Source organism: Polyodon spathula, chromosome 8 (assembly GCF_017654505.1).
Source record: "Polyodon spathula isolate WHYD16114869_AA chromosome 8, ASM1765450v1, whole genome shotgun sequence".
NCBI lineage: Eukaryota > Metazoa > Chordata > Actinopteri > Acipenseriformes > Polyodontidae > Polyodon > Polyodon spathula.
Window position 1 is genome coordinate 4,525,233 of NC_054541.1, and position 18,877 is coordinate 4,544,109.

The 18,877-nt window shown below is 38.7% G+C and overlaps 1 protein-coding gene across 2 annotated transcripts; it reads left to right on the forward strand.

Moving 5' to 3' along the window:
- The first annotated feature begins 5,235 nt into the window (after positions 1-5,235).
- Positions 5,236-16,837, forward strand: LOC121319221 (biogenesis of lysosome-related organelles complex 1 subunit 4-like). Of its 2 annotated transcripts, XM_041256425.1 has the most exons (5): positions 5,242-5,658; positions 6,531-6,602; positions 7,150-7,251; positions 7,991-8,125; positions 15,352-16,836. In XM_041256425.1, exons 1-5 carry the CDS (start codon positions 5,344-5,346, stop codon positions 15,460-15,462), a joined length of 735 nt encoding a protein of 244 aa, XP_041112359.1. In that variant the 5' UTR covers positions 5,242-5,343; the 3' UTR covers positions 15,463-16,836. The 2 variants fall into 2 exon arrangements, with proteins under 2 accessions (XP_041112360.1, XP_041112359.1); XM_041256426.1 differs by lacking the exon at positions 7,991-8,125 and having other exon boundaries at positions 5,236-5,658; positions 15,352-16,837.
- The last annotated feature ends 2,040 nt before the right edge of the window (positions 16,838-18,877 follow it).

Sequence of the window (18,877 nt, forward strand, 5' to 3'; positions counted from 1 at the left end):
TGTGCTTGCTAAGGTACACTCTGTCTTTACTCAAGTTCAGTGTTGAATGCATGAAATGCTGTTTAGTATTCATGAAATTGCTCCATTGTTGGTTTAACACCAGTCTAGAATAGTTTGTTAGAAATATCACTATTAATATGCTGAAATGACATTCTTCAAATAACTTGTTGAAGCGCTGTGAATAGGGCCCTGCATAGATAATGTTGTCACATTCACTGAATTTGAATTTATATCATTTTTTTTCTCTGTACCCTATCCTGTGATTTGTTATTGTGCCTCATTTATTAGTTTCATCACTCCTTGATATTAACAAAATCACCAGCAATAACTACTGTCTCTAGACCAGAATAAAAACCACTAGAAATAAACATGGGGTGGATGTGTCAGTAATTGAGTGTCAGATTTTCCATTGCAAATATTAAACAAACTCCCATTTCAGGTGAAGAAATGCTGATGCACTGCCCCTAGTGGTCATGGCTATACTGGCCTCATTCCAGAAATATGTTGGCGATTCTATTAATCATCAAAAACAGTAAAATATCATGGAATAACAACTACAGATAAATGAATACAAATTCAGAGAGTATAAAGTATTCCTGTAAGACTCAATCATACAAGTTTTATTTCCTGTTCCGTCTCCACTTCTGATTTGCCAATGCAAATATACACTGAAAATATTTGTCACTATCTAAAAAGTACAAGTTTTGCAAGATGATTTAAAAAAAATAATAAAATATATATATCATATATATATATATATATATATATATATATATATATATATATATATATATATATATATAAATGCTGTATTTCCATACTGTGAATTATATTATTTTATCCCTGGAAGAAACATATGGTGTACTATTGGAGAATAGGCTTATAGAGAATGGTCTTTTTACATTTATGTTCAATAGTCTTTTTTTTTTTTTTAAATAAAAACAAAACTGCAATGATTTTACTTGCTATGTGATTCTGGATATATACATTTTTAATGAAAGTATCAGTATTTTCTTATTTCTACTGTATAATTTATATCCCTTTTTAAATGAAGTAGATGCACATGTATAACAGCATCGTTTGTATTGGCTGATGAAATAAAGTAACATGTAAAATACGTGTTGAGTTTCCTTTTCAAGTTCTCAAACCTGTAAACGTACAGGTAAGTCCCGCTGTATCTCTTTGCTGTATTAACTTGAAACTTGGTATTACCACCAGCAATTAGGAATGACATTGTGGCTGATCTTCATGCTGCCGCCCTGACAGTTTATAAATCAGATTTTTCTGAAATCTCATTGAACTGTGTTTTTATTATATGTAGTAATGGAGATGTGTGGGTCTGTAAATCATTACTGTTGGGGTTGTGGTGGGGGGGTGGGGGGTGTTGGACCCCCTGCTAGATTAATATACAGCTATGGACAATAGATTTGCATCACCTATAACAGTGGTTCCCAAAGCTTTTTCAATGTAGGGACCACCTTGGTGTTTGGATTTATTTCCACATATTTTTTTCAAAAGAGCATTTTGAGACTAAATTGTATGTGTATGTATAGTTACATGTAGAAAGTAACGCGTTTATATAACGTACCCAGCTTTGAGATTCCTGGGCTTGAATGTTTGTTACCAGTTCATCAAGGAATGTTGTCATTTTGCACACAAAGTTTCTGATGGCAAAGTTCCAGTTTCTTTGTTTAAACCAGGGGTCTCCAATCCAGGTCCTGGAGGGCCGTCCCTCCAGGTTTTTGTTCCAACTGTACCTTAAATTACTAATTAAGCTTCTAATAACACTTAATTGGTCCAATTAAGTAATTTAGTTGGAATAAAAACCAGGAGTGACACTGGCCCTCCAGGACCAGGATTGGAGACCCTTGGTTTAAACTGTTCACAAGTCAAGCAGCAAATATAGCCTCTTCTTGTTTCACATTAACTTGGGTTACTATACTATTGAAAATGAAAATATTAAAACTGGTTTCAATAGGCTTTGTTTTTTTATTTAGGAACATGCAATGCAGTGTGTTACTTGTATGTGGAGCAAAATAAGTCTGTAATTGACAAGAAAAATGAGCCTTTATAATGTGTTACAGTTATTTCGTTAGTATTTGTTTCACTAGAAAGCTGTTTGTTAATGTTGGCTTTGAAGGCAATGCTTGGTATTGCATCAAAGGGAGCTGTAACGCCATATACTGTTGCAGTCAAAAGTTTACATACCCCAATGGAAATACAGAATTTCTAAAATTTCTCAAAGAATTTTAGGATAAATCTTTTGTAGCAAAAGTTTTGGTTTTGTGGATGAGGAAAAAAAATGTTACAAGAAATAGATGTCTACAATTATTTATTCCAGCAATTTCGTTTTGTAAAACTCAAAAAATTGTAATTCAGAAGTGTTCATACCATTTGATGCAATGATTGTATGATCTACAAGGTGTTAGAAATTTCAATATGATAATGCAGAACCTAATTCTAAAAAACGTTGGATTGTAGGTGAATATTCTTAGAGTATAAAAGGGTTAGGCATAGAGTGATTGCTGTCATTACCAATAAGCCAATATGGGGAAAAAGTAAAGGGCTATCTGAAGACCTTAAGCAGAAAAATATTTATTGTCATATAGCTGGAGAAAGATACATAAAAATTTCTGAGCATTTGAGTGTCCCAATTTCAACTATTGTTTCTATTATCAAGAAGTACAAGGCTCATGGTACTGTCACAATGTTCTCTCGGTCTGGAATAAAGAAGGTTCTTTCACCAAGAATAAGTACAAATTGTGAGGAAGGTTAATAAGGTTAATGGGACTGGGGTTTCAACTTCAACCATAGGTTGAGTATTGCATGGTGACGGTCTCAATGGTCGCAGGCCAAGGGAAAAGCCACTCTTAAGAAAATGTCACAAGGACAATAGCTTAAAGTTTGCAAAACAGCTTTTAAATGATGGATATGAGTTCTCGTCAAAGGTTTTGTGGAGTAATGACAAAAATCGAGCTATTTGGTCACACTGATAGTCGTTACATTTGGAGAAAGTCTGGTGAGGCCCACAGAAAAGAACACCATGTCTACTGTCGAGCATGGAGGTGGTAATATCCTGCTAGGTGGCTGTTTTTCCTCTAATTTAGTTCCTATACATGGTAAAATGGATTTCATAGCATACCAAAAGATATTATCCAATCATCTGAAACCCTCCTCTACAAAACTTGGTTTAAAGCACAACTAGATGTTCCAACACAACAACGATCCAAAGCACACATCAAAATCTACTTCAGAATGGTTCAAGAAGAATAAAAGAAGCCTCTGGAATGGCCTAGTAAAAGTCCCGATTTAAATCCAGTTGAGAATCTTTGATACAAGTTGAAGGCGGCTGTGCACAAGAGAAGTCCTTGAAATTTGAATGAACTGGAACAGTTTTGTGTTGAAGAATGGTTAAAAATCACTAAAGAACATTGACAAATAGCCTAATTGTTTAAAAAAGGTTGTTATTGCTAAAAGATGCCTCAACTAGCTATTAATTTAATTTTCCTTGGCAGGGTATGAATACTTTTGAATTAGCATTTTTAGAGTTTTGCAAAAAAAAAAAAAAAAAATTGCTGAAATAAATAATGGTAGACATCTATTTCTTGTAACTTTTTTCCTCATCCACAAAAGCAAAACTTTTGCTACAAAAGATTTTTCCTATCATTCAGTTTTTGAGAAATTTCTAGAAATTATAAATTTTCATTGGGGTATGTAAACTTTTGATTACAACTGTATATTCATTTATAAACACACCCTTAATAACAGAAAACAGTTAAAGGAGAAAAATGCAAACTACATACATATGTTATAATGATGTATACTGTGGTTAAAGCTGTTGTGCTGTGTAGTAATACATATTGAAGTAGCACAACGTGTGACTGTGTAGAAACGGGTTTTTGAAAGAACAGTGCCATGAATTTTAGGAGTTGTTCGTGGACCACGTGGAGTTTACTCAGACACCACAGGCTGGGAACCACTGCCCTATAGAATTAATACGTTTTTCTTTATAAAAATGAAAGCTGCTGAATAATGTTGCTGTAACCCATTGAATTACATACCGCTTTGCAGTCATCCATATACTTAGCGAAAAATGAACATGTTCAAAGATGTGACATATTGAAATTGAACATGAAATACTGTACTACTATTATGGCTTTGTTGACTTTTGAGATATAATTTTGCAATTTCTTTAATTACATGCTAATTATTTTGCATTTATTTTTTAAATTGTCTCAGTCCTAAAATTCTAGGTGATGCAACACTTTTGGCCAGAACTGTAGAGTTTATTAAAATAAACGTGATTGACCTTGACCTCCTAATCGATATGGCTCTGAGGATCTTGGAGGTGTTTCTTTATGCCACAGTTGCTCTGAAACTTCACTCACAATGCAGGACACATTTCATCCACAGGTCTGTTATTGAGTGCTGTACAGGTAGGATTGTGCGATTGAAATTACTTTGTATATTCTAATCTTGGACAGCTTGGTAATGTTGGGTAGATCAAATTAATATATATTGTAACACCCCGGTCCGGAGAGCGTGGTATGGCAGCGACACCTGGCGGTCCTAATATTTATTATACAACAACATTTTATTTCAAGAACTTATTGTTTTAAACAATACTTATGTTTTGTTATTAGTGGAAAGGACTAGTCTGATACATTTCTGGATTGCCAACCAATACGATACGACTCAATACGATTTGTTTTATTCTAGTTTTCTAGAATTAAGTCTTTGAAGCTCATTTTTTACATTTTGTGAACATGAATTTTGCTGCTGTTACTATGAATTAAAAATGCAGTCATTCTGAATGCTTTTTTAAACGAAAAGGTTGAATATAATAATAATAATAATACTACTAATAATAATAATAATAATAATACGACTCCCCACATGCATTCCAAATGCCATTAAACAAACGTTGTTTACCAAACTACAAAATATGCTTTATTTCAATATCTGACAGAGATTAACAAGAAAAACGAATGTTGTACATTGATTAGGTACGTACAAGAACCCTACACGATTTCAAGCCTTTTCGAACTGTCTTAGGAGTTCTGTACCCATAATTAGTACCTTTTATTATTAACATTATTATTTTAATTTCCCCAAATGTAACAGGCTATCAAACGGCGGCGCTGCAAAACAAACCAGATGTGTGGTTTCACGTTACCAGTAATTAAAAGGAAGTAACTCTGCAGATAAACCAAGCATTCTCAGCACGAAAAGGTGCCTACGAGCTAGTAATCTGACTTTACCCTTTCCGGGAGGTGTGTGCGGTTTTTCAGACGCACCGTACACACTATAGAAAGTCGTCTGACCGCTGTAGCCTGCAGGATAATGCATCATTATTATCCTGCGGAAGCGCGTCGGAGTCGTCCGTGCAAAAAGAGGAAGAGAGACCGTTTCAATTGCAATTTGAAGCTGCCAGCTGCAAGTGTTTGCTACATTGCCGAGATGGAGAATTCAGTGGATTATTCGAGTAAAACCAGGGCTGAGGCGAGCAACGCAGGGACTCAGCTGCAGCGTATGGAAGAAGGAGGAATAGAGATCGGACCCACTGATACTGCGGAGGATAAAAACAAGGACCAGTCTGTGGGAGAAGGATGTGATGAGGAATACTGTGTTTATTTAACCAGAGATGCCAGTGAGGAGGTGACAGGATATCATGGAATTGAAATGATGGTTGTCAAATTAGGCGATCGTATAATATGTTTATTGCAAAATGCTGCGTAGCTCGGCTAGTTTATTTACATTAAGACACATGAAGGTGTCCGTGTATTTTAATTCATGTCAGGGGAGAGGATGTTTAATCAACACATTAGTTGTTAAAAATACAGGCACACGAGTTATTACCCAAACGCAGCACACAATTTAAAAATAGTTTTTGTTTCATTATTAAATGAGAGCAGGGGGTCTGATTGTTGAAATTGATCGGTACGCATGTTGCAGATCTAAATTGGGCTACGGGGTCAAATTAATTTTGCGTACAGTAGTGTGGAAATTATTAGAACACCTCAACATTTGTCATTTATGTTCTGTGTATACTTACCTGCATGAAAACCTATGATAATTTCAATTATCGGTCTGTAAGCAGTGATATGGAAACTATGGGCACTCCTGTGAAATGTTAGACCACTGTGCCTCAGTTAGACGTGTTAAACAACTTCTAAAAAGTCTCGTGTATTTTACCATGTGTGGCTATGTGTTCCTTTTCTCTTGCTATTTTAAATGAATTGCATGTGTGGCCTATTAAAGTCATCAATTACATTAGACAATCACTAATTTGCCTATTTTGAGAGATTGTGAGTTACAGTGCTTTGATTTCATAGCACAACAAATCAAAACAACACAAGCAATGGGGTGTTCTAATACATGTGCACACTGCTGTATTATATACACAAGCAATGGGGTGATCCAATACATGTGCACACTGCTGTATGAAATGAATCTGAAAACAAAGCAAGTGAGACTGAAGCCCCTCCGTGGTGTGGCGGCGTGTTAAACGTGTCCCTCTTCTTCGGAAGGTTACAGGCTTGCGGGAAAGCGTGGACGAGATGCTGACGAGACTCGACGAGTTCTGTGGAATGCTGGACATGGTGTGTAGTTTGCAAGATGATTTCTTGCTTAATTCATTGTGCTGTAGGTTTCCAATTAGTGGTGAACCTTGGTTGGTTTGAAACCTCCGATTCTTGCCCTCACGTTGAAGGAAGTAGAGGCTGTAATCATTAAAAAAAAACGTGTAAAAATCAGTGCTAACCACTTTCTTCCATTCTATTAGTATTACCCTATTATTGATTGTTCTTCCCTTTAACCCCTTAATTAGGGACATGCGAATGTTATAGATAAACTGCTGCATCCTGGCACTTTCTCATCTATATTGTTGTTTTTGAAATACCTACAAAAACCAAAAGAGCTTCAGCAGAAGAAAAGGGGGCCAGTCACTATATCACTAGCACTAAAAGGTTATGAGACAGAGGATTGTAGAATCCTGGTTAAGGAATCAAGTGAAGCTCATTAATCTGCCCACCACACTATATGTACACATCCTGTGTAGCAAGCATTAGGACCCCACGTCAGCTGTTCATTGCTGACTGTGTATAACATGTTTTTATGAATACTGTTCTTTCTGTATTGTCTTATTAGATACGCAAGGACTCTTCAGAGATTCTGGATCAACACATCCCTTATATAACAATGAAAACGGCTGAAATGAAGAATGTTTATGCCAAAATTGATAAGATCGAGGTAGGCAGGGTTTTTAAGGTTATGCAAACACTGCTCAGACTCTTTTATTGTACATTAGATTGTGTAATATTGAAAATTATTGTTCCAACAGAACACATTTTAACATTTTTCATCTAATTTAGAGGAAAATGGTAAGAAAGTTTGCCATATAACAAACTAAAATAATAGTCACCTAATATTCTGCATATTCTCTGCCTTTCCTCATTTGGAATTTGTATTTTATTGGTATTATTCTTTTATGTCGAATAGAAATTCAAAACATCCAACTACAGAAAGGAAATGCAGAGCAAATCAAAACAGATTTCCTAAACATACCGTATTTGATATGTCAGTTATGAGCTTATTGAGACACATTTATACAGTGCCCCGATTGTGAGAAAGGCTTATAATATCCTACACTAAGTACAATAAGACATTCTCTTTCATAAAAGTTCTTAAAGTAGCTAACAAAATAATTCCGTGCTTCCATTTTGCACTTCCATTAGCTACACAGGTATCAAGGTTTGAAATGTAAATATTTGTTTGCTGTAGCATGCGTTTCTTTCAAAACTGCACGTTTCAACCCTATATAATGAATGAAAGTGCATGGCAGAGGAATGCTATGGAACTGCTGTATACAGGTGCTTCAGCAGGTTCTCACCTGGTTTTCTATTGGGTTTGTTCAGAAGCTTAGCCTTGCTGTACTGTCAAGCAGGCAGTGCTTGTACAAGTATACAAACAGAGGCCCCTGTCTCTGCAGGCGTTTGTGCAGATGGTGGGGACCAGCATAGTGTTCCTGGAAGAGCAGCTTCTTCAAGCGGAAAAGGAGCATCGGGGGCTCCCTAAGACCGTCCGCAAAATACTGCAGACATTCAGAGCGCCTGCCAGCTTAAAGGTGAGCACAGTGTGGCGGTAGCCTAGCATGGAGTTATAATACTCGCAGCATGTACCATGGGAAATACATAGCATTGTGCAGTACATTGAAAAATATGGTAAAGCAGAGCAAGAGATGACAATGCATATAAACAAAAAAAATCAATAACATGGCAACCTATGGTAAACTATTGCAAATGCATTGAACCATGGGGCAAAAGCGTGCTTCTGGGCTTTATAATTAGCTTTTATAGCTTCTTGGTAATTTACCATGTACAGTAAATCAGTGTGCATTTGTTGTGTTGATAGTGTTTAACAGGTGTACAGTAGACCCAGGTGGCACATACACTACAGTGCAGTAGAGAGGATTAAAGCAACACTTTGTGAAAGGTCCAGTACAGGATGAGAGCGGCAGTTTCAGATTGTTTCTGTAGTTTGTAACTCTTTGTCTGGCATTCAAAAGTAAACCTTCCTGGAGGTGTGCAGTATTGAAAGGGTTAAGCCAGTGTAAGCCTCTGAGCTCGAAGCAGACACATTAAAAGGCAGATCTGTGAGTGTGAGATTGCAGCTGCTCCACCTCTGCTTCCAACAGAGGGCGCAGTTGAGTAGTGATTGCTTGGCTACGAGACTACACAACAGACCAGGAGATATGAAAGTGTTCTCTCCGCAGCCAGTTGTCCAGCAGGTAATGACCACTGCATTGGTCATTAGTGAATTACAGGGCAGAACTAGGAGAGGCCATGTCCTTGCTAACCATCTCCAGTGATCTATCTGTAGTACTGATTGTAATCTGTACCCTATTAGAAATGTCTTTGATCTTGATGTTTTTGATTCTTGTATTTCAGGATTAATCAGAACTGTAAACATTTTACACATTTATCCCAGAATTGTGATCTTCAGCTTGCTGTCATTCTGCATTTCATTCTACCAGCATGGTTCAGATTATAGATTAATTCAGACTAAGATCCAAGCCATCTTAATGGTGAGAGAAAGCAAGAGTCTGCTGTAATTGCAATCCTCTTTTTTTATACTGCATATTCAGCAATGAGAAATGTGATTCAATCTAAAATCAGATAATTTTGACATACATTTATTGCTTTTGCTGCCCAAGAGCAGTGATAAAGGGTGAAGCGCGTTCCCACCAAGTCAGTCTCCCACACGGTCCCTGCTGGGGGCTCTGTGCCTGCCAGTGGAGTCTGAGCTGTGCTTCCTGTCTGCAGAGATTATCCAGCAGTTACACGTTCCCTTCTCAGGCTCCAGGGGGCGCCAGCAGTGCCGCAGCCCCATATGTGCTCTTTTTACCAGACAGAAGCCTCCCTTCCCCCCACAGCTTGTTCAGCAGGAGGCTGACTGGTGCCCCTGCTGGCCAGCACCAGCTTTCCTTTGTTCGAGAGCTCTGCCCACAGCCCCTGATACTACCTCAGCAGTGGGGGCAGTGGAGAGGAGGCACACGGCATTTCCTTCCAAGAGCCTACTCAGATACTGAGAGGTACGCCATTTTGAAATAGAGGTCTAATCACATAATCACAACATTCCCTTATTGTGCCTACTTTAAGAATAACTGTGGAGGCTGACTGTGAGTTTCAGTAACAGCTGCTAATGTATCTCTTACATGAGGAATACACTGTATTCGGTTTATTGAATACCGGTGATCCTTTCTAAAATAGGTAGCAATTGTTTCCTGGAATATAACCATAAAATATCTTTGGTATTGGAACATACAGTACTGTATATTCTGTCCGGATAGACTTGTATTAACAACAGTATAAAGCCACGGTCAATATTAGGCCGCTTGTAATAAGACACAGTTAAACTGCCTCTCTCACAAAACCAACATGCTGTAAAGCTACCCAACCCTCTGAAAACTTGGATGCAACATGACTTAATAGAATCTAACACAGTAAATAAGAAAAATAACAGTGGTACAGCTTTCCTCTAATAAGGCCTCCCAGTGAAGACCACAGCCCTCTTAAAGGCCACGTTTTGTCCACTGGCTGTCTTAATAGTGACGGTTTACTGTGCGTGTGGTATGAAATCAAGACAGGAGTATAGAATGCTTCTGCATCTTGCGAACGCTACATTTTTCCTGAATTTGAGAATTTTAGGGTAATTTTTATTTGTAATAGTACAACATCAAGTTACCAGAGGAATGGGGTGTTTGTAGCAATGTGGTTAGTTTTGAATAGTTATGTATTTTCCACAGCTAGCCGCTCTCCACTGCCGAGCACGCTGCAGTGTCTGTCAGCCCTGTGTCTCGACTCAGACAGAGAGCAGTGTTCACACAATTCTCTACTGAAAAGTCTTTTTGTGACTTGGAACTTGTGCCTGTCAATTGGATGTTGACAATATGCCCATCCTGAAAATGTGTTATTTAACACTTGTCAACCCCCAATTATAGTGTGAAACGTGATGAGGCAACCTGGGTGTAACCATAGGGAAAAACAGCAGAACTGTGAGCTGAGATTTGAAGTGTGTTAGTTTCTAATTTGTTATTCAAATTTTCCATTCAAATAGGTAGAGTAACATATATGAATATGTACACAGATAAAATTGTGTTTTTCCACAGTTCGATACATATACACATTCATTAATAGAGGTGTAGTATAGAGGTACATATTCACAAGTCATGATTCACCCTTTCACCACTGTCTGTGTGTTCATATATATATTGTTACAGCAGTTTCATGTGTGACTGTTTATTTAAATAATTGATTAAGGCTTTCCACATTTTGATAAAGCAATGTAGCTCTTTCCTGTCCTCCTGCAGGACTTATGTTTTTTAGTCAATTAGTCCTATCATCTTCCATGTAGTTCATATCCAATGCCTCCCCCCTCACCCCTACCCCCAGACCTCAATGGTAAATCTAGTGCCTTTCTCCCCCCATAGTCCCCAGTGTTAAATCCAGGGGGCTGCCCTTGTGCCAAGTTTCAAGTACAGTACTACAGAAAACAGATGAAAAAAGTTATAAAATGAAGGATGTATTCCTGACGAGCAATTGATCTGAAATGCTATTTGTAAGCAATCCAGATCAAGGCTTTATTGCATTATTATTAGCACATTCAGTCTGTTTATCTTGGCTGTGCAAGGTCTGCACCTATTAGTGAAGGTGTAGCCAGCGTGTAATGTCAAGGCCTCGCAGTAACACAGCGACACAGAATTTCAGCTTGGGTACTTAAAATCATATCTGTGAGTTATCCAGGCGTGTTTGTCAACTCACCCAGGCAGTGGATTTCATTCTGTTTCTATCCGTGGGCAAGAAAAATAATAGCCAAGAGCAAGATCTCCAGTAAATGCGCTTTCTTAGGGATTATAGGCAGGGAATTCCAGAGAGAAGCCAGCATTCAAGCTGTACAATTCAATTACCAGGTGTTTGAATTCAGTTATGCAGGGCTAGGTTATCCAAATTGTTATACAGTAACCTGTCACGTATCCACCCGTCACTTATCCATCCTAACTGTTTATCCACCATGATCAAGCTCTTCAGCAACGTTCCTTTATTATTGAACAGAGAAGATTAGTTCAGAGACTGTAGATCCCACCAAAGTTTTCGTACACGGTGTTGTGTGTGCTCTGTGCGCTGCCATTGCTGGTAGCGTCACGTGAGCTTTTCGGTGTGTGCTGATATGTAAATAAATCCTGTCAGTCTGCGAGGTGTATCAACTTCAACCTCTGTCTCGATCTCATGCCTGTCACTCGGCAGCGAATGCACTCACCCACACGGCAGACGGCTACCCTGTCACAAGCATTAATACCCTGTATCTTTCTAAACAAGGGATTCAGGAGAGCTCCCTAATAAAAACGGAATCTCCAAAAAATAATTGTGTGAATATAGTACAGCTGTGTATGGTGGTATTTAAAACAGGATTCATTTATCCGACTTTACATATCCGCCCTTACTGTGGTCCCGCGCAGTTCGATAGACGATGGATTACTGTGGTAACAGAATTTTTTTTTTTTCTGAGTTCTGAAAGCACTCTTTTTTTTTTTTTTTAATGGCTTGCAAGCTACCTATGACGGGAGATCTAGTTTTCTTTGGTCTCCTGCTCTGTCAAGGATAAGAGGTCTCGCCATCAATATATTTTTAAACTAGAGGTGGTAACAGTGTTTGACCTACAAACACAGTCTCTTTTCAAAGCCACAGTCTGACTTGAGGAACTCACACTGTGGCCTCAGTAGATTAAGGACCCTATGTAGTACAATAGTGCTGCTCCTAGTCTATAGATGTGCTCTGATAACATTGGAAAGGCACACGGTTTTTGGCAGTCCTGTAACTGGCTTGGTATTTTGTATTTGCTGTTCTTGCATTATGTAAGGCACCCAAGCTGCAACCTGAAGGAGCAGGGCCCCTGCCTGGTTGAAAACTGTTTCACTCCTCCCATCCCCCACAAGGCTCCGCATTCCTCACCCTGCCTGACTCGCTCCCCCAGTGGTGAGCTGGAGCACTTCACAGGCCTACTGCATCCAGCACAGCCAGCAGGAACGCAGCGGCGTGGGGGTTTATTGTAGGAGCAGAAGTGCTGATGCACCACAGGGGCTCTTCACATTCACAAGGCAGAACAGGCAGGCCCGGGCAGGGGGTCGGAGCGCAACGCTGAGAGAGGCCTGTGGGCTACAGTATGTGCCTGAGAGGTTTTATTGGGGTCGTTAGTGGCTGTCACCGACAGAAAAATAATAGAATACGATGCACCCTGTTGCTCAAGCCTCCGAACAAAAAGATGCACAACGTGGGCATCACTGTGTGTTGGCGCTAAAGAATAATAACTAGTGCCCCATGCATGAGCCAGCAGGACCTATTTTACATGTGCAGCAGATTTAGTACACTAACCTACCACCCCGTGTCCCGGTATATGTACAGTTACACCTCCTGTTCAGGACAGTCACGAGGCCAACAAAATGTGATCTTAATGGGGGGGCTGGTCTCACTACTGAAGGGACATTGTCCAGGCATTTGTCAAGAATTTTACTGAGATGTTTTCAAATTTTTGGCTTTTATTTGATTTTAATCTAAATTGAATGTGTAGCATCCAAGTTCCGAAGGGATTGGTAGGGTTTCTAATTAGACAGGTAATATGTAGTACCATATACACTGCTGTGCAAAAGTCTTACACACATTCAGGAGTTACAGTGTTTATTGATGTGAGCATCAGTGGTTTACTCCAGACCTCCACTGGCGTTTTCTGCTGTTGTGCTGCTTTGACTGTTGATGCAGCTTGGTTTGGCTTGGGGGGAGGCCATGCTTGTCGTTTCAGCGGTGTTTGGTTCGTGCTCATCGGGGTCTTCAAGAACTTGTGATCACGGCAACTCAGGGTGAACTGTGCATGGGCAGCTGGTGTGAGGTGTTGTGGTGGCTAGTCCATGACATTTACCCAGTGGATCTGAACAGGGAAGCATCCAAAAAAAAAAAAAAAATATACAAACTAGTGATGGGCAATGATATGAAAATTGTAAATCGATATCTTGCATGTAGTTCAATATTGACTAATATCATCACACAATTGCAATATCAGATATGTACATTCAGTTATAAACATTAACATAACACAGACCTTAACAGATATTTACATATGAGAAGCACTAACATATTTTAACTTAGCTGTGCTTTGCTTCGTAATATCTATAGAGAAAAACAAGGTCTTGTTATGTTTTCCGATCATCATCCACCTCAAGCTTGTAATATTTCTATATTCACTGCACACAGACTTCAGGGTTGTTGATTTTTTTGCCATTCTGATGTCATTGAATCAGAAGCTTTTCTTGGCCTACGAGACTGGCAATGATTGGTGTGTATAAAGTATATTGTATCTTAATATAAAATAAACTTGATTTTACTGCGTTTGCATTTAAGCAGTATTAACAATAAAAAGTTAGTCTCTGCGAGCTTTCCGTAAGAGAATCTTCTTTTAAATCCCACAATATCGCAATATGGAAATTATTATCGATATCAGTAGCATATCAAAATATCGATGTTGGTGCCCATCACTGGTATAAACCACGACGAGCCGTGCGGTTTCCGTGAAATATACATAGGCCTTGGTGGTGATTATCCCGAGGTGAAGCCAAGGGTCTTTAACTGCCCAGGCATGCGTATGTTTTATGGTCCAAAGTGGTTTATACCGCTTAGAAAATTTCAAAGTTAATTGTCATTTTGGGGAAGAAAAGCATTTAAAAGACTTTTAAAATAAATAAATAAAACCCCCAAGAATTAGAATCACAGTTTCTGATGGAATTTAGAATGCAGTGGTGCGTATTGATTTATACGGTGTGAAGTGGTTCATGCATATACACTATGATTCCAGCACGGTCAAGTACCGGTCCTGTTTGATATATCGATCTATCACCCTTTTACCCTTGAAAGAGGTTGTTTTCAAATGAAAATCTGAATAAAAGCGTACATAAAACAGTGTGACATCAATTCCATCTGATACAAAGACATTTCAGATGGCTGTATTACATCAATATCCAGATCTGATATATATATCAGATACATTCTATGCAGGCTTGGATAAGCACCTACCAACCAAGCGCCAACAGTCAGCCCTCTATTACAGTCCGATTCCTAGTAATGAAGTACAGGAAGAATTCAGTGAACAGTCACCAAGAAATTCTGTTTTAGCATCAAAATGAACACTGCAGCTTTAATTAACACAGCTCAACACATGATGAAAAGGTTAGTTACAAAATAACTTACTTTCCACAGTAGAGCCAGGCTGTGTAATGCAGCCTAATACTGGGTTACCCTTGGGCTCTAATGCCCATGCTGAATGAAAGCCAGGAAGGAATGCACAGCCATTTTGGTACAGGATGCAGCGGCAGCCAACTCAACACACAACACAACTCAACACTGGTGAGTGACAGGAGCTGGACTGAGAAGACATGGACGTGTTACACGGGAAAAATTCATGCGTACACAACAAGGTATTGAGATGAGAGGCTTTGGTCTGTACTGGTGCGTATACATGTGGCGGACTGTGAAAATACATTTTAATTGAAAAATGTTTTAATTTTTCAAAAAATGCTATGTGGTTCTTCACTAGGTTAAAGAAAGCTACTTCCCCTAACGACTGGAGTGACCCAGAAGAGACCTTCCTGAGGTTAAGTGACCTAGGAAGTACAAGTGTAACAGGTTAATAAGTTGTCAAGTTTGCTTTTGAATGACCCTGGTTTAGGAAAAATGTTTCGCTGTAACAAGTGCTACAGTTCTGGCTCCCTTTCACCAGTCGAATTCTCTGTCTCTGTCTCTGTTGCAGAAACGCGAATCAGCAACGCGGAAGTCCTACGAACTGCCAGTCCTGTTCCGAACAGAAGAGTTCTTCACGGCAGAGCCTGGCAGTGCAGAGATGAAGAAACCAAATAGCTGACTCCTGTGCTTTGTGTTTAATGTAGTGCTATATTAACATTTACTTAGAGAGGCAGCTAGGGGGAATTCTTCCCACTTTGGGCCAAGAATGTGTGGCTAAACTAATTTGCTTTTTGAAACAAGGTTCACAATTCAGTCAGGGTTAGTATATATGCTAGAGTATTACATTGAACCAAAAAAAAAAATTCACATTTTTGATCTCAGTGCTCAAGTAGTGGCTGTGCTGCATGCCTGTTTCTCACAGTCTGTTGGCAAGCAGGAATAAAGGAAGCTTCCGTCCCTTTGGGATAGTAAACAAACTGGATTGTCATCACAGTTCAGATAAAATTGTGCACAGAATATATAGTCAATATTTGTTTATGTAAAACGAAATGTGATTGTAATACTACTGCTTTACAATTGTTTTCTCTTAGGGCACCTTGCGGACAGACTGCTGGTAATAATAAAAAGAAATAAAAACTATAGATGTAATTTTGACATCTGGAGATGCATGACCAAAATGCTACGCTAATGCTACTCTAATGCTACGCTTATTAAATGAAGACCTTTTTCACAGTGTAAGGTCTGCTGCATTTTCATTTAGCTTTGACAAAGACATAAGTTATTGTGCCAGGACATGCTCTTCAGTATATTTTTTTCACATCCTGAATTATGATTACTATAGCCTATAACCAGCAGTACCAAAGTGACTCCTGGGGTTCTGAGAATTGTGATGAAACAGAATGGTGAAAATATCACTTCTCTTACTGTTTTCTGTAGACAGTAATAATCTTTACAGCCCCATACTTAACTTGCAAAATCTTACATATAGAACAAAAACAAAGGCACACTCAACTTAGGGTGTAGTTTTAAATTTTCAATCATGATTGTTTCTTATTGCCCTTCAAATACAGGGACTCGCTGACCATATAACTAGCCTAGTAGAAAAGTGACACTCGACCTCACAAACTGGTAGTTGACGTCGCACATCACATGATTATGATATAATAGTGACGCGTGCGGTTACAGGTATATGCAAATGAAGTTGCATAAACATATAAATTACATTGCAGAACATTAACAACTACAACGTGTAATATGTACAACATGTATTATAATGTACAGCGCAGTGTTACGAAACACTACGCTCACACATTACCAAATACACGATTTATTAAGATTTTTAAAGTGACTACTCCACCTATTTGACTTTTTTTTTATATCCACTGTTCGACTCAAATGTTATTTGTTAGGGGACACTGTTTACAAATTGATGTGTAATGTGCGGCCAAAAGCAATTAAAGCCAGATCATTGGGGAGTGGCTTCAGATACCTTCTGAACCACTGGCAGACTCTTCATGCTGAATCTGTGCTTCCTTGCCTGCCTACAGTTCTGGCAAGCCACATTATCATTTAGACCCTTCCCAGATTTGTTTACAGAAATCTGAGAAACATTTAGATGTTTAAAAGATATCTCTAAATCATGTTAAAATATTTAAAATAAATTGGTAGATATAGTTAAATAAATCTGCAATGCATTTTACAATCAGTTCACCAAGACTACTCTTACAGTTGGGAGTTTTAACGTACAGCCTTGGTTGATCAATGCAATTTCATTCTTGTCGTAGTCTTCGTGAGACAGAAGTATGTCAGAGATGTTTGTTGTGTTTGAAGTGATTTAAATAATTTATCATTTTATTCAAATGTACTTTTAATTGCAGGAGGAGGGATGTACACAATTTAATGCAACAGATACAATTAAATGCACATCAATCCCTAAAATGTGCATATTCTGCGAGGCAAATGAGCCTATACTGCATGTTGTTAATGTCGATTAGATAGGTTGAATCAGGTTTGCTGAAATTCTAGATCTCCAGTGGTTTAGTATTGAATACACAGTGGCTCTCAAAAGTATTCACCCCCCCTTGGACTTTTCCACATTTTATTGTGTTACAACATGGAATCAAAATGGATTTAATTAGCAGTTTTTGCCACTGATCAACACAAAAGAAGTCCATAATGGCAAAGTGAAAAATAAAATCTACAAATTGTTCTAAACTAATTACAAATATAAAACAGAAAATAATTGATTGCATAAGTATTCACCCCCTTTGCTATGACACACCTAAATAAGCTTTGGTGCAACCAATTGTCTTTAGAAGTCACATAATTAGTTGAATGGAGTCCACCTGTGTGCAATTAAGGTGTTTCACATGATTTCAGGTTTCAGCTGGTTAGTACATTTCCTGACAAAAACTACATCATGAAGACAAAGGAACATTCAAAGCAAATCCAGAATAAGGTTCTTCAAAAGCACCAATCAGGGGTAGGATATAAGAACATTTCCAAGGCATTGAATATCCCCCGGAGCACAGTAAAGTCCATTATTAAGAAATGGAGAGAATATGGCACAACTGTGAATCTGTCTAGAACAGGCCATCCTCAAAAACTGAGTATCTGGACAAGAAGGGCACTAGGCAGGGAGGCCACCAAGAGGCCTATGGCAATTGTAAAAGAGTTAGTCTTCCACGGCTGAGCTGGGAGACACTGCATACGGGAACAATAGCCCGGGTGCTTCACAAAACTGGCCCTTATGGGAGAGTGGCAAAAAGAAAACCATTGTAGAAAAAAAACTTGCATCAAATCTTGGCTATTTTGCCAGAAGGCATGTCAGAGACTCTGAGACCAAGGAGAAGATGATTCTATGGTCTGATGAGACCAAAATAGCTTTTTGGCCTCAACGCTAAGTGCTATGTTTGGCACAGCACATCATCCTAACACCATCCCTACCGTGAAGCATGGTGGTGGCAGCATCATGCTATGGGGATGCTTCTCTGCGTCAGGGCCTGGAAAGCTCGTGAAGATAGAGGGCAAAATGGATGCAGCAAAGTACAGAGAAATCCTGGAGGAAAACCTGCTGAAGCCTGCAAGAGAGCTGGGACTTGGGAGAATATTCCTCTTCCAGCAGGACAATGACCCCAAACATCCAGCCAAAGCAACACTGACCTTTTTGTTTTTAAACCACTCCAGTGTCCTGGAGTGTCCCAGTCAAAGCCCGGACCTCAATCCAATTGAGAATACGTGGAACAAGTTGAAAATTGCTGTTCACCAAAGGTCCCCATCCAACTTGATGAAGCTTGAGCAATTTTGCAGAGAAAAATGGGCAAAAATTGCAGTGTCCAGATGTGCAAAGCTGGTAGAGACTTATCCAAATACTCATGGCTGTAATTGCTGCCAAAGGTGCCTCTACCAAATATTGACTCAAGGGGGTGAATACTTGTGCAATTTTCTGTTTTTTTTATTTGTAATTAATATAGAACAATTTGTAGATTTTATTTTTCACTTTGACACTATGGAATTTTTTTGTGTTGATCAGTGGCAAAAACTCCCAATTAAAAATTAATTTTGATTCCATGTTATAACACAATAAAATGTGG